Source organism: Cololabis saira, chromosome 13 (genome assembly GCF_033807715.1).
Source record: "Cololabis saira isolate AMF1-May2022 chromosome 13, fColSai1.1, whole genome shotgun sequence".
Taxonomy (NCBI): domain Eukaryota; kingdom Metazoa; phylum Chordata; class Actinopteri; order Beloniformes; family Belonidae; genus Cololabis; species Cololabis saira.
Window position 1 is genome coordinate 9,803,628 of NC_084599.1, and position 15,530 is coordinate 9,819,157.

The window sequence follows — 15,530 nt, forward strand, 5'->3', positions numbered from 1 at the left end:
TAATTAAGATTTGTCCAGTTCTTTGCTCAACTCAGCACTGAATATGCTGCATGCACTTATATATATATGGCAGTTCGTCGTGGCCGACGTTAACTGTTTAATGTTCAAGTTGAGTGCCACCTCTGGCAGGCTCTCATGTGGGCCTGCAGACCCGCTAAGGATCTGCAGAAGCGCTGGCATATCGTGCAGCGGAAATCACTTGCTGAAGCTACGTTGTGTCTACGATCATGCTACGATCATACTCTGTCTCACGTTGCTTCTCAATTGAGGTCCTTGCATTTTTTCAGCAGTTCTCTCCATCTTCCCCTGTCCGATGCTGCCTCCTCCCAGGTTTCATGGGGTATTCCCGACCTCTTCATGTTCCTTTTCAGCATGTCTTTGACAAGCTGACATGCACTTATGACAAGATGATCGCATGATGGTGTCTTTTTAGACATAGCTTTCTTGTATAAAGGGACTGTTGTCTTGGATAGAAAGGGAACACTTAAAATAAAAGTCTTGCACTGGCATGGCAGCACCTCCGTTCAACTGGACCCCCAGCAGTCTGACCAGCACTGATCCATGCTGGACCCTCCTATGTGAATTCTTGCTTGTCTTGTTCTCTCAGATGTCAGATCTCTCCGATTTTTTTTATCACTTACACTCATATACTGAAAGTGATGAGGAAGGTAAAGGATGAGCAGCTGGGTACATTGAACACACAACCCTGTACGTGAAATTAGTTCATTAACCATTTTATTCAGTAGTTGGTGTATACAGACAAGCCTTAAAATAATTTTACACCCAACGCAGGACACTTAAGTTCAGAGGAGGGAAAGATCGATCATATGCAATACTTTATTACATATGCATTACATTACAATAAGTGAGAAATCCCAAAACAATTAACTCTAGTGTGGAGGAATAACAGCTGTGAAGTCAGTTACTGTTTTAATCCCGAACATCAGATCAGAGAAAGTATTCATTCCCTAACGAAACAAAGTCCTAATCAACCATATTTTTCCAGGATTTTCTGTATTTGGTGGACTAACTAAGTTCAGTTTTAGCAAGCTTCTGTTCATGTAAAATAATAATCACAACTGGTGGCGGAAGAACGAAGCAAAAACCAATTTCATGCTTTCTTACAAAAAAAAGATTCAAAAGTTGATCATTAAAAATCTTCAAACACTCACCTACATTTTGAAATAAATTTGTGATTTGATGTTGGTTAACACCATTCTTACGTTGTACTCGCATTAGGGCTGGGCGATATATCGAGATTTTAATACATATCGATATATTTTCAAACGCGATATGGTACGAGACTATCGTTTAAATCGGTAATATCGATTAAAACATTTTTTTTAAATTTTGATATAATATATATAATTATATATATATAATTTTGATATTGATTTTGATATAGCTTATTTTGTGACAAATTGACTTGAATGTTTTATTTGAGATTTGCACAAATGTTTTGTTATTTGCACAACTGTCAACCTCAGTGGAAAAGTCTGCCTGTTACTGTCTACATTGTATTAATTGCACAGTGTATTTTAATTTAATTGTTATGCAGGAAAGGAATATTTGTTTTATTTTATTCAACAAGCATTTTTATTCTATATATGCAGGCAGTTTATTTTTATTTCAATTGTTTTATACATTTTGATATTGTGCAGACCTCTGTTAATAAATGAACCTGTGTGACATTTGGCACGAGGCTTTGTATTAAAACTGACTGTTTTTTTAAGGGTTTGCCTCAGAAAAAAATGAAGCTAACAGAGATGCTATGCTATAATGCTTTGGGGGAAACTCCAATTATGGCACAGAAAAAATATCGATATATATCGAGTATCGCCATTCAGCTAGAAAATATCGAGATATGACTTTTGGTCCATATCGCCCAGCCCTAACTCGCATCATTGAAAAAAACCTTGATCAAAAAAGCCTTTAGCTGACATTCACCTGAGGCACTTGAGCCACTTGAGACTGGCCCACCTTTTGGACTGAGAGCAGAAGCACGCTCTACTTTCTGTTCTGTTCAACCAGTCGTTCCACCTCCTTCATGAAGCGAAGGCAGAGCTCATCCTGCCACGGCAGGGCCACACACTGCACCCCCACGGGCAGACCCTCAGCTCCAGTCACAGCCTGAACACAAACAGAGACTCCCGTCACTCAACTGCCTGTGAAAGGACTCAGTACAGTCTTCTGTCTCCATCTGCTGACCAGATGTGGAAATTCTGCTTTACAGAGAGTTACATGCAGGACAGTGACCCCCGAGGAACCAGGGTTCAAGACCTATGTTTTAGATGTTTCCATCTGTTTCATGGTGTGCTGAAGCAGGGAAACCCCTAAAACCTGCAGGATAGTAGATCCCAAGGACCCGGGTTGAGGACCACTGCACTACAGTCTTCTGTCTCCATCTGCTGACTCAATCTGGAAATTCTGCCTTAAAAGAAACAAAAAATAAAACTGCCTGACGATGAAGTTTGAGATTAGCCCACAGAGGTGTCAAAAGTATTCACATTCATTACTCAGGTAGAAGTATAGATACTAGAGTTTAAAAATACTCCTGTAGAAGTTGAAGTATCAACTCAAGTTTTTCACTCAAGTAAAAGTATAAAAGTACTGGTTTCAAAACTACTTAAAGTATAAAAGTAAAAGTAATGTAAGGGGGAAAAAGCCATTAAGGACAAAAGCCATTGAAAATGAATGCATCTTAGTATAATGCAAATATATTAAAGAAGCATATATGTGTACTATTGAGCATTAACATGTGTTTCAGAGAGCAGGAGATATGATGACTAGTTGTCTATAAGTATTGTAATGGTGCAAAAAGTCAAACTTCATGTTCATGTTATCATTTATCCTAACCTTTATTGGAATGTACATCCAAGTTTAGTTGCAGGAATCTGAGGGAACGGATGTAAGAACAAAACTGGACAAGAACATCTGTACCACAACTTTTAACTTTTTTTTTACATTTTTAAAAACAAATTAAAAACACTATTTTTTAAGCAGGCATTTATTGATGTATTATGATTTTTGTTTCTTTTCTTTTTGTCTTTTTCTTTCTTTCTTTTCTGTTTGTTATTGTCCTTAGAGACACATTGTGCAGCTTTTTAATTACCTCATGTTTTTTCTGTTTTTTCTGTTTTTTCTGTATGTAAAGCTCTTTGAGAGTTTCTCTCTGAGAGGTGCTATATAAATAAAATTTACTTACTTACTTACTTACTTACTTGCAACCACAACCAAATTCACTCTATCCGGATGGAGCAATTTAACTGGATAGTTTTTTTTAAAGGCCGAAATGAAATAGAGTAACAAGGCTGTTTTTAAAATGTAAGGAGTAAAAAGTACAGATAATTGCGTGAAAATGTAAGGAGTAAAAGTAAAAAGTCGTCGGAAAAATAATTACTCCAGTAATTACTTAAGTAAGGTAACAAAGTATTTGTACTTCGTTACTTGACACCTCTGTTAGCCCAACAGTGAGACCTAGAGGGAATTATACAAAGACTTGCTGACAATAAAATAAAATAATAAAATACCCACAAAGACATGCACAATGGCCTGAAATGATGTAGTAACAGTCAAATTTAGTTTAAGAACATAGATGCTCATCTCTAAGGAGAAGCCATCTCTTTCCTGGTTTGTATGTTGGCTTGGGAACTACGGTGGTATTTATACTTCAATATGTGGATATTACCATTTGAACATGGGAACCTTCAGCTATCCATCCTTACCCAATGATGAGCTGTACTTATAAAGGGCTGCAGTTCTTTTCCTGTTGTCTTAGTTGATTTTTTTCTTAGTTATTATGGAATAAGGCACTTGTGTTTGAAGGTGTACGAAGACTGTAATGCTAAAAAATAATTTGGGAATTCCTAAACTGCTTCAGACCACAGTCACTTTAGGATGAGGAAATGACTGCAAAGAAACCAACTAAAAGGAATGTCTCTCTGATCACTTTTACATAAAAAACAAACATAACACTAATCTTAAAAGGCTTAATGCTTGTCGCAGAGACCAAAAACAAAAAAAAGGTTTTGAATTTGACCCAACTTGAAAACTAAGATTTGAATTTCAGATAACAAGAAAGCGTCTCAATGGGCCGAGGAGGGGATATATGGCATTAAACCACTGTTTGTAAGCACCGTTGCATCACCTCTTTAAAGAGCTTGTCCCAGGTGTCCTGATAATTGCCCTTGAAGTGCTTAAGCTCCTCCTCATCCTCTACCGTCACCGTGGAAACAGGGACCACACCAGCAGGAAAATTGAGGACATTGTAAAGCATTGTGAAACTGAGAACAGCTGTAAAAAAAAAAAGGTAATTTTTCAATGGGTTTTTCTTTTTTACTTATTTTCTCTTATCAATAAGATTTACAGTAGAAAAGTTGTTGCAAATGCAAAAAAGTTCAGTATACCGTACATGTAAGTTGGCCACAGTACAAGAAGTTGTAGGCTGGTCCGATGACGGGGCACAGCAGCACATCTATGTTGCACCGCCTCCACTCTGCTACCGTCTCACAAATGTAGTCCTGATTAAAACACAGGACAATTTCATTTCCCTTTCCGTGCATTCATTCACACACGTGCAAGTATCATTAGCTGACGGCTAACAGTACCTCGATAGCAGCATGATGCTCCCATAGATCTGCAACAGATCTGAAAACCATGCAGGGTAAACAGATGTGGCATTTTATTCTCCAAATATACTTACTGATAAGATAAACTATCAAGCACAAACGGCCACCATCAAGAATGTTTTCTCACCCAACTCCACAGAGAGCCTGAAGGACAGCAGGGATGCGAGGAGACTGCAAAATAAGCCAAGCAAAACAAAAGTCATTCAAAGTAAATGAACTATCATATTATGAATATTTTAATCAAACACTTCCTGTGATCATTTACAAACTGACAGAGGGTGAGAACTTACAAAAGGTTTGAGGAGGAAGGAGAGGGTTTTCTTCAACCACTTAGGGACAGAGTACATTTGAACCTGAGGTCTGAGACAAGGGTCCACAGGACCCCCCTTCCTGGAAACAGAAGCAACAAGACATTGTTGATACACAAGAAAGTAAGAACAGTTACTAAGTTGAACGATTTTTTTAAATTAATAAATGTTAATACTGAAAAAAATTTAACTTCTGGCCCGGTTACTGGACAGTTAATGGATAACTTTTGCAAGTCTGACACTAATCTTTATGGCTGGCTATATAATAGCTGACATATGTTAGTGCAGACTGAAGCAGAAGACCAACTGAGAGAACAACTACAAAAACTAAGCCAATCACTTAAGCCATCCATGTTTTTGAAGATGCCTCTTTATGCCCTCAGGCAAAATAAAAGTTAAATATTACCTTTATTGCAAAGAACCACTCACAGCTTTTGTAGCATGCCGGCTGCTCCATCAGCAAAATTACCTTTAACCATCAGTTCAGTGACAGCATAATTTATCTTCAGAGGAGAGTATGGCACCAACTACAGAAAAAGATTGATTACATCAAACTAACATGAATGTAGTTGTGATTATTTACTGCAGTTAGTGTGTGTGTGTCTTACAGTGTGCCCTGCTTCCTCTAACAGAGCTTTAACCTCTCGGACGCTGCGGGCCATGCTTGGAGAAGGGTGCGAGTAGCCGTCGTTTTCTAGATAACCGATCCTCAGAGGTCTGGAACTCTGGTAAATCTATAAACAAGACATTTTCATTATCTAATTTATTTATTTTTTTACATGAATACACTAAATACATCTTTTGGCACATAATTGTATTTTGACGTTAAATGAGGGTGCCCGTTATGTTTGCATTCAAGACTTAAACTAAAGAAGTGCAAATACCAGAGTGCTTAGATTGTGGGTTTATATATGCAGTAACTAAAAAGGCTGAACTCACTTTAAAAAACAAAAAACCTACTCGTTAATCTACAACATCCTCACACAGATGGGTAAAAGGAACTACTAGACTAACGTTGGCATAAGAGACACTGAAATTGTACAATAAGACACCAACTACAGAAACGTCAATATCCTGAAGTCGCAATATGACCTGAGAAAGTTTCCAAGTACAACGCCGGGGAAGGAATTTGACTTGATGAACTAAATAAACAGGACCTTTTACAATCTGCTGCAAAACAAGGTACACATTTAGATAGAAAGTAAATGTGTGAACTAATGTAAAAAAACTAAACATTGTTTTGATCTCTCTCACAAAACAGGGAACAGTCATTTCTTACACATGACAATATGATAAATGAATCCCACAGCAAAGCACACACCTGCTACTCAGTCACACACATATACATACACATACACACACATACACAGCCACACAAAACACGCACACACACACACATAGACATACATACTGGCTTGTTCACCTGCATGCTCGCTCTGTAGTTTTTGGGGTTAATTAGTGGTAGCTTAGCTCAGACTCTGATTTGGGTTGATTGCTGCTTGTGTTTTGGTCGGCTCCGTATTGGTTTTGTTGGTTTTGTGTTTTTTTCTGGTTTTTGTTGCAGATTTTCAGTGCTTGACGTGTGCCTCCGTGTGTTCCTGCTTCCTGGATTGGCAGTGGATGTCACCCCCAACCCCCCCCCACCAAAAAAAAAAGAAAAAAAAAAAAAAAACTCACTGGGTTTGTATGTATATATTTATGTATGTATATGTATGCATATGTAGGCGTATATATGTATATATATTAAATATAGCAATAATGCACATATATATATGCCTTTGGTTTTTACCTACATGGTATTAATCATTAATATGTGTGCAGACAAGGGAAAAAAAAAAAGCACACACCTGCAGATTGAAAGGTAATGGTGGCACAGTGGGGTCCAGGGAAAACATGTGATCACAGAGAAGAGCCTGCATAAACAGTGCCAGACTGTCCACATCCCTTGCCATGGGTCCAGCAGATGATGGCACTAATTCAAAAACAGATAGAGCAGTCAAATAGATTTACTAGATCAAGTTTTTAATATGCAACTCTATATTTACTTCACACATCTTCTTACCAGACTTTTGCCCTTGATAAATGGGAACTGCACCCTGTGAACTGACCATGACACAAAAAAAGGTGTGCGCTTAATTCAGTGACACAACTGTGTGACACATTTTTTTTTTAATAAAAATGAATAAACAAGAGTCACCTCAGCCGACCCGATGTTGGCTTAAAACCACAGATCCCGCAGAATGAGGAGGGAATACGGATACTACCTCCTATGTCAGTCCCTATACCAAGGATGGAGCCCCCTCCCCCAATGAGAGCTCCTTCCCCACCGGACGAACCTCCAGAGGTTTTCTGAGCATTATGGGGGTTCACAGTCTGACCATAAATCGGGTTACTGCAGTCATAACTGGAAATAAAGCAAGAGAATAAAGACCACAGGATGAATATAATTACAAGGGTGTGCAGAGTCTTTGCAGTGTGTGAAGAAACGGTTTACTTTAATAGGGCTTGGGGTAGGTTTGTTTTAACGAAGGGTATAGCTCCTTGTTTCTTCAGAACTTCAACAAGCACACTGTCCTTTGGGGCAGGTTTATCCAGATTAGGGATCACACCACAAGTGCAGTCGTGACCCTACGTTGTAAAATCAAGGCAGTCAAAAGAAAAAGGAAAGGAGCCAGTGTCACATATCTGAACATCTGTCATAAACATAAAGTTTATCAAGGAAGCTGTAATAGTTTAACAGTTGCACTGATTATTTTTTAAGCACCTGATATGAGATGTTGTCTTTGATGCTAACTGGAACTCCGTACAGCAGACCGTCTTTGTTGGAGCCAAGTGTTTTCAGCTGATCAAAGCTCTCCAGTAAAATTTCTGTGCAGCAGTTCAGCTTCTTGTGTGTAGCAAGGGCCTGTCAACATGAAAAGAGAGTAAAATAGGTTCCTTTTACACTTGTCTTTTACAAATCTGCATCAGGGAATTGTTTTAAATTGAAGCGTGAAAAGAATACTGTGCACTGAGATTTGCTGGACCAAAGATTTAAACAAAAGGTTACATGTGGCATATTTGTTGCAGGTGTGACACATTTATCTGTGTACATAGAACAAGTACAAAAGGAATTTAAACAAAGGAAGATGACTAGTGTTTCAAAGAAAAGTCCTGCAGAAAGAAAAAAAAAGTGAAATGAAAGAAAAGGGACTGGTGTCATGAGAGGAGATGAAAGTTTGGATACTGGACCTTTTCCATGTAGGAGTACAACACGTCATCGGGGCTTAGTGAACCATCCTGCAGTTGCTTTGCCAACTCAGACAGTGACAGTGACAGGATCTGATCAGAGTCGGTCGATGGATGCTAGAGGACCAGTGATGAAAACAAACAGACATAAAAAAATAAAACGCAGGGATGGAACATAATACTTTCATCCAAGAATGTGATTAACCAGGAAACAACTGACTATCTGACAGAAATAAGTTGCATAACCCATAAACTCTGCACTGGCTCCCTGTAACATTTAGAATTGACTAATAGAAGGTCCTGCTCCTTATATACAAAGCCCTAAATGGACAAGGACCGAGCTACATCTCCAACATCCTAACGAAGTATGTTCCAAAAAGAACCCTGTGGTCATCAGCTGCTGGTTATTAGAAGCTCCCAGAAACAGTCAAAAGAAGATCGGTAATGCAGCCTTGGTTAACTACGCCCCAAAACTATGCAACACACTGCCCAAAAACATCAGGGAAACCGAGTCTGTAGATACAGGTATCTTCAAAAGACAACTTAAAACCTATTTCTTCACTCAAGCATTTAAGCGTGAGATATCCGGGTGACAGGTGACTTAGTTGCCACGACTTTGCTTTTATTCTATATCATTGATTTTTACTGTCTGCATTACTTTTATACTTTTATTTCCTACATTGCTTTTATTCAATATCATTGCACCTAAATGTTTTCTATATGATCATTTTTATCTTTTACTCTTATTTGTTGTTATTTTTATCTTTCATTTGTTTTTACCATGTCTATATTTAATTGTTTTTTACTGCCGTGAAGCACTTTACTGCCAGTTATACACACAATTTTGTGTGTATAACTGTTATACACACACAATAATATTGTGTGTGTACCAGGAGCATGAGGTTCAACAGATGGAACAATAGGAGGCTGAAATGTTCTCTGACTGGTTGTGAGATTTGTTAGTTAATGTCTGAAACCCTGGTGCAATGTCCAACATTTCACCTGCTGCAGCCACACTGTGATGGTTGTACTATAAACTAGTGCTGCTATATGACTCAGTGCACAACAGTGTGTGTGCTATGACCTACGACTAAGTGCAGTATTTTTACCTTTTTATATTCAACATTGCTTTTATCCTATCTTAGTAATTGTTCTATAAAGGAATTTAGAACTGAATTCTGTCAAAATTATGTATTATATCATTGCACCTAAATGTTTGGATATGATCATTTTTATCTTTTATTTTTATTTGCTATTATTGTTTATTTCTCTATTTCTCATTGTTCGTAACATGTGTATATTGCTACTGTGAAGCACTGTGAGCTGCAATTCTTGTATGAAAGGTGCTATAGAAATAAAGTTTATTATTATATTATAAACTTGATCAGGAAAAGTTGTTCTCGGTGAAGAAAGCACTATATTTATTACAATTACTAGACTGATTACAATTAGGCGTCAATAGTCACAAGGCTTATTGATCCCGAGTGAATGTCTGTCAAATATCCAACCTAAAAACTAGTTTCAGGTCAGTTTTAAAGTGAAATCCAGCAAATGATGATGAACTTGTCCCTCCAGAGCTGTCTCTCACCGCCTGCTTGTACCGCAGCACCGCCTGCTCCGCCTGCTGCACATTGTCGCTCCTTCTGCTTCTGGCTCTCTGGATCTGCTCCGTGGCTGCTCGGCGGCCGCTGGTCCGCAGCAGCAGCAGCAGAGCTCCCACGCCGCAGGCGGCGGTGGTGAGGAGAGCCGCTGTCCGCCGCTCCAAGTTCACTGCATGAAGGAGTCTGTCCGGGACCTGCATGGTGTCCCTGCTGTGTCCAACTACAAGCAGGAACAAGGGTGACTTCTAACACATAGAATGATGTGTACATAACATGGATGAACTCGCTCAGGCTTTAAATAAGATGGGCGTGTCTACAGTGGTGAAGCTGGACTTTTAACCTTGGGGGGGCCAGAGGGGGCCAGGGCTATTTCAGGGGGGGCACACACTATCAAGTCAAGTCAAGTCAATTTTATTTATAAAGCACATTTCACATAACAAGCATGGGCTCAATGTGCTCAAAAATACATAAACAAACAAATAAACAAAATTACAAGTTTACAATAACAGAAATAGATGACAAGTATGACAAGAGAAAAAACAATAATAACAACCATAATTCCATCTTAACAAAAAGTGCGATCACCCAGCCAACCATGAGTTTAGGCAAACGCCTGTGCAAAAAGGTAAGTTTTTAGTCTGCTTTTGAAAGAGGGCACTGTTGGAACAGACCTTAGTTCCTGTTGGAGCAGACCTTAGTTCCTGTTGGAGCAGACCTTAGTTCCTGCGGCAAGGAATTCCAGAGAGTGTAGTAGTGACTGAAGCACCATGAGCAGATCTAGTGTGAATTCTAGGAATGATTAGAAGACTCTTATTTGATGATCCAAGGGATCTGTCCGGAATGTATTCAGTGAGCATGTCAACTAGGAGGGAGCTAAGCCATTCATAGATTTAAAGACAAAAAGAAGTACTTTAAAATCTGCTCTTTATTTAACAGGGAGCCAGTGCAGAGAGGATAAAACAGGAGTGATGTGTTCACACCTCTTGGTTTTGGTTAGAATTCTGGCTGCAGCATTTTGAATAAGCTGGAGTTTATGTAACACTTGCTTTGTTAGTCCTGCAAAAAGTGCATTGCAATAATTTAATCTACTGGAGATAAAGGCATGAACCAACTTTTCAGAGTCTGATTGTGACAGAAAGCATCTTACTTTAGATATATTTCTGAGGTGATAGAAGGCAGTTCTTGGAGACATTAGCTATGTGTTTCTGGAAGTTAAGATCAGCATCTAAAATAACACCCAAGTTTTTGACAAGCTCACACGGTTTTACTGACAGAGGAGTTAATAGAGGGAGAATATGTTGCCTCAGAGCGCTTGGACCAACTAAAAGAATCTCTGTTTTTTCTTCAATTAGCTGCAAAAAGTTTGTTGCCATCCAATACTTGATATCGGTAATGCATTGAATGAGGTCATTGACTGGGCTCAAATGATCGGCAGTAACAGATACATATAGTTGTGTGTCATCAGCATAAGAATGATATTGAATATTATGATGCCGAATGATGGACCCAAGTGGTAACATATACAAATTGAAAAGTAGGGGACCTAGAATTGACCCTTGTGGGACTCCATATTGAATGGTGACATTATCAGATTCATAGCTGCCGACCGAAACAGAGAAAGATCTACCACTTAGATATGAAGAAAACCAGTTAAGAACTGAGCCTCTGAGGCCCAAACACTGTTCAAGGCGCTGAAGTACAATGACATGGTCCACAGTATCAAAAGCTGCACTAAGGTCGAGCAGTAACAGAATAGAGACTTTGTGGTTGTCTGTGTTAATTTTCAGATCATTGATAACTCTGACGAGGGCAGTTTCTGTACTGTGATTTTTTCTAAAACCAGACTGGTAGGCATCAAACAGGCTATTATGTGACAGATACCTGTGTAATTGCTGGTAGACAACCTTCTCCAGAATTTTCCCCAGGAATGGAAGGTTTGAAATGGGCCTGTAGTTCTCAACAGTGAATGGATCAAGGTTACTCCTTTTTATCAATGGTGTTATAATAGTATGTTTGAGACCTGAGGGAAAGATTCCAGACTGTTTGGAGGCATTTACAATTTTGAGTACATCATCACCAATACAGTTAAAAACATCTTTGAACAGTTTAGTGGGCATAAGATCAAGCGAACAGGTCGCAGAGCTCAGCTGTTGTACTACTTCCTGAATTTCACTGCACTGAGTAAGGGTGAAATTGGAAAGAGTGCTGGCACTACAGTGCTGAGCGGAGGGAGAGGGGTCACGTCCACCAGCAGAGGAAGCCGCAATATTGTTCCTAATGTTCAGGATTTTAGATTTAAAGTATAATGCAAATGAGATTGACTATGACAATGAATTAGTTTCTCCAACAATCAATTGCAATCGAAGTCTCTAAATGTTGAAATGTACATATTAAGCACAGGAGATGAGATTTGTGTATATATAAATTTAAGTTCACACTGTACAAAATGTATAAAAAAAAAAAAAAAAAGTCTTTTGTTTCATCTGCAATCACACTGAACACTTACTTTTCTTTCACTTCTTTTATGATTTCACTCTGTACCATCTCAACTAAGCCCTGAAGAATCTCATTTTGGATTTGGTGACTTGTGTACTTTGCGTTCCCACATGCATCCAGCCTTTTTTCAATAAATTGGTCATGCTTCGCTATTTCGTCTAATATGGCCAAAAAGTTTCCCTTATTCTTGGTGTCCTCAGACTCTCGATGACCCCCCCTATATTTTGGGTTGCAGTCAAAAGAAACACATTTGCTATTTTTTTTTTTTTTTTTTTTAATAATGTTGATTTTCTTACACTTTCTTTTCTTGTCGATTCTCATTTAAAGAATTGAACATGGTTGTGTTCCTCTCAGTAGCTTTTTTATGTTGACTCCATGCATACATTGCATACATAGCGCCAGCTACTGTACAGGAGGGACATAGCAGTCAGGAGTCACTGATTTCAAAACGACAACTGGCTCCTTTCAACAAGACGTGCGCAGTGCACTGATCTGTCAATCATCTGGGGTGGCACTTGGGGGGGCCAATCACATTTCAGGGGGGGTCAGGGGGGTCCAGTGCCCCCCGGGCCCCCCATCTAGCTCCGCCCCTGGAAGGAGTTTCAGAATGACAAACATGTATGTATGTATGTATGTATGTATGTATGTATGTATGTATGTATGTATGTATGTATGTATGTATGTATGTATGTATGTATGTGCTACCTTTTGCATATCTGCACCTCCTATGGCAGGGAAACAGTAAAACTGAAAATAAGATTTATTTTTGTGGAGTACTTTAAAGATAAAGTTACATATGTTGAGTTCATTTAGGATTTAATTTATTGTCATCTTATTTACATTCATGCTTTGAGTCATTAATCATTCATTTATAAAAGTGTTATTTCATTGGGAACACATGAATGAATGTGCTAAAGACGGCAGATGTGGAAATCAATTCCATTATGTTCAGGATAAAGATTTATTTATCTTTTTATTGATTGTGCTAGCACTACCCTCAAAACTGTAAATTGACATGAATCATGGCTGAGATAACTGATTTTTGTCACTTCACGCCTCATATTCATGGTTGCGGTGAGCCGCCTGTATGTGCAGGTGCATGTATCCGAACACGTGACAGGGGCCGGGCTGCTCCGTGGCAGCAGGTGAATGCAATCTTCTCATCAGCAACATGGATAGGGAGATAACAAACTTGCAGTTCACTGGATGTGCAACTGAACTGAAGACAGCAGTGGAAACAGACAAAAATAAACTTAAAGAAAACTGAAACAATGGGAAAATGACTTAAATTAAACGGACTGCCGGTGAGATAAACATTCTTTCTTTGTACTAGTTAATAAGATCGTTGATTATAATGTTCATAATATTTGCTATATTAAAATAGAAGTCATGACGTGGAGTATTTCTGTTAAAATGTTAAAATCTACAGCTGTTGCTTATTTACTTTATTTGAGTTAGCCTTAGGTAAAATGTAGGTGTCAAATATACTTGTGAAAAAGATATTTGCTTTTAAAATATACCCATCTTTATACTTACCTTGATGCTGAATCTGTGTTCAGTGCTGAATTTTATTTACATTGGGTTTGTTTTGTGTATTTAAAGTTTTGGTAACACTTTATAATAACTACACACTATTAAGCATTAGTTAAGCATCAGTAAAATGCTTTATTGATCATGAATTCATCATTAGTAAAACATTCATACATTACTAAGCATTAATAAACACAGTTATAAACCTTACAACTATACACTATTAAGCATTAGTAAGATGCTTAATTGATCATGAATTTATCACTTGTATAGCTGGATTCTCATACTTTGTAAATGATAGTTTCACCATTTATAAATAAGTATTATATGTCTGTAAATGGTTCTTAAGATCAATTAGAATGTCTAAGTAAATTATATACGAACCATTTGTATGTATATTTATGCGTACATTTGTACATGGTTAGTGTTAATACATGTTTTATAAACACTTATTCATACTCAATGATTTATTAAGGTAGTTACTACTCCTTAGTTAAGTGTTTCACAAGAACCCATCTTAAAGTGTTACCAACATTTTTTTTTTTTACCTATTCATACTTCTTCACCCCATTTATGCCAAACTTGGAGAACGAATGAAGTCCAGAGTCAAGTCCTTCTTTTTCAAGTGTGGAAGCCATGCAGTTGTGAATAGTACACTTGACAATTATTTACATAATTATTGGCAAAAACATAAAATACAATGAAATATATATACTTATAATCCCATTATCCATACCTAAAGTTTGTATTATGACAAGTTAGTATGAGTTGAAAAAAACAAAAAGGGCTTACTGTGCAGCTAAGGAGGCTGGGACAGACCAAGGGGTTTAAAAAATAAATACCATTCTGTGTGTGTGTGTGTGTGTAAAATATATATATATATATATATATATATTATAAAATGTGTATGTGTACCACAATACAAATGATAGGGAAGAAGTTGTAACTAATTTCCTAAAGTTTTGTGTATTCAGTCAGTTAAGATGTGTGAGAGGTATAACAATGGACTGTCTACCATGTGTGATACAACTGGTCTGCATTATGTCCAAGAGGACATTTACTGAATATACGCCAAATGCAGAGGAAGATGTTGAGTATTCAAAGAAGTTCTCTTGCTGGGAAAATGTTGAGTAAACCAGGTGAACCTCTCCCTTCTCAGCAAGTATATTTCTGATTTCTGCCTCACTTCTGTCTCCGATCCTAAGGAATTTATAAACAATGTCAAGTTCCTTCTGAAGACCCAAGTCTCTTCCCTGCCTCTTAAGGCTTAATGCCCCCTGACTGAGTAGCACAGCGAGAGCCACACTCCCGCTCTATGTGCTGCAGATAATGCTAAGAACAACCTCTCAATTCCAGCTCTCCTCTCTTAATGCGTCCTCCTTCCTCCACCGCGCACACACGGCCATTTCCATTCAGCAACGAAAACGTGAAGGATTGTAACGGGGAAAAAAAGCCAGCATTGTCTCTGATGGTTTCTCATTCCAGGAGTGTTTTCAAACAAATGTAAATGTATGTAAACCCAAACACATATTTACAATACCACGGGGTGATCACAATATGACATGGTGCACTGGCCTTGAAGATGGAGGCGCCATCTGTCATTGGTCTATCTTTTCTGTTTCCTGCTATGGCGTCAATGCAGCAATCACTGATAAGAAAGAAAATGATTTACACTCGTATACTGAAAGTGATGAGGAAGGTAAAGGATGAGCAGCTGGGTACATTGAAGACACACCTGT

The 15,530-nt window shown here is 38.2% G+C and overlaps 1 protein-coding gene across 1 annotated transcript; it reads right to left on the minus strand.

Moving 5' to 3' along the window:
- Positions 1–727: 727 nt before the first annotated feature.
- On the minus strand, positions 728–10,009 carry LOC133458086 (vitamin D3 hydroxylase-associated protein-like). Its single transcript, XM_061737624.1, has 15 exons — positions 9,753–10,009; positions 8,168–8,281; positions 7,701–7,841; positions 7,431–7,564; positions 7,134–7,340; positions 6,999–7,039; positions 6,784–6,908; positions 5,545–5,670; positions 5,366–5,463; positions 4,919–5,018; positions 4,756–4,799; positions 4,608–4,647; positions 4,412–4,520; positions 4,148–4,293; positions 728–2,130 (listed from the first exon to the last, which is right to left on the minus strand). The coding sequence occupies exons 1-15, from the start codon at positions 9,963–9,965 to the stop codon at positions 2,008–2,010; spliced, it is 1,761 nt and encodes a 586-aa protein (XP_061593608.1). The 5' UTR covers positions 9,966–10,009; the 3' UTR covers positions 728–2,007.
- Positions 10,010–15,530: the final 5,521 nt, after the last annotated feature.

Excerpts from the sequence above, each read along its gene's own strand:
- LOC133458086 (XM_061737624.1), bottom strand. The coding sequence starts at position 9,965 with ATGCAGGTCCCGGACAGACTCCTTCATGCAGTGAACTTGGAGCGGCGG. Across the intron at positions 5,464-5,544 it reads TAGAGGAAGCAGGGCACACT|TTGGTGCCATACTCTCCTCT; the intron begins GTAAGACACACA and ends CTTTTTCTGTAG. Across the intron at positions 5,019-5,365 it reads GCCGGCATGCTACAAAAGCT|GAAGGGGGGTCCTGTGGACC; the intron begins GTGAGTGGTTCT and ends TTCTGTTTCCAG.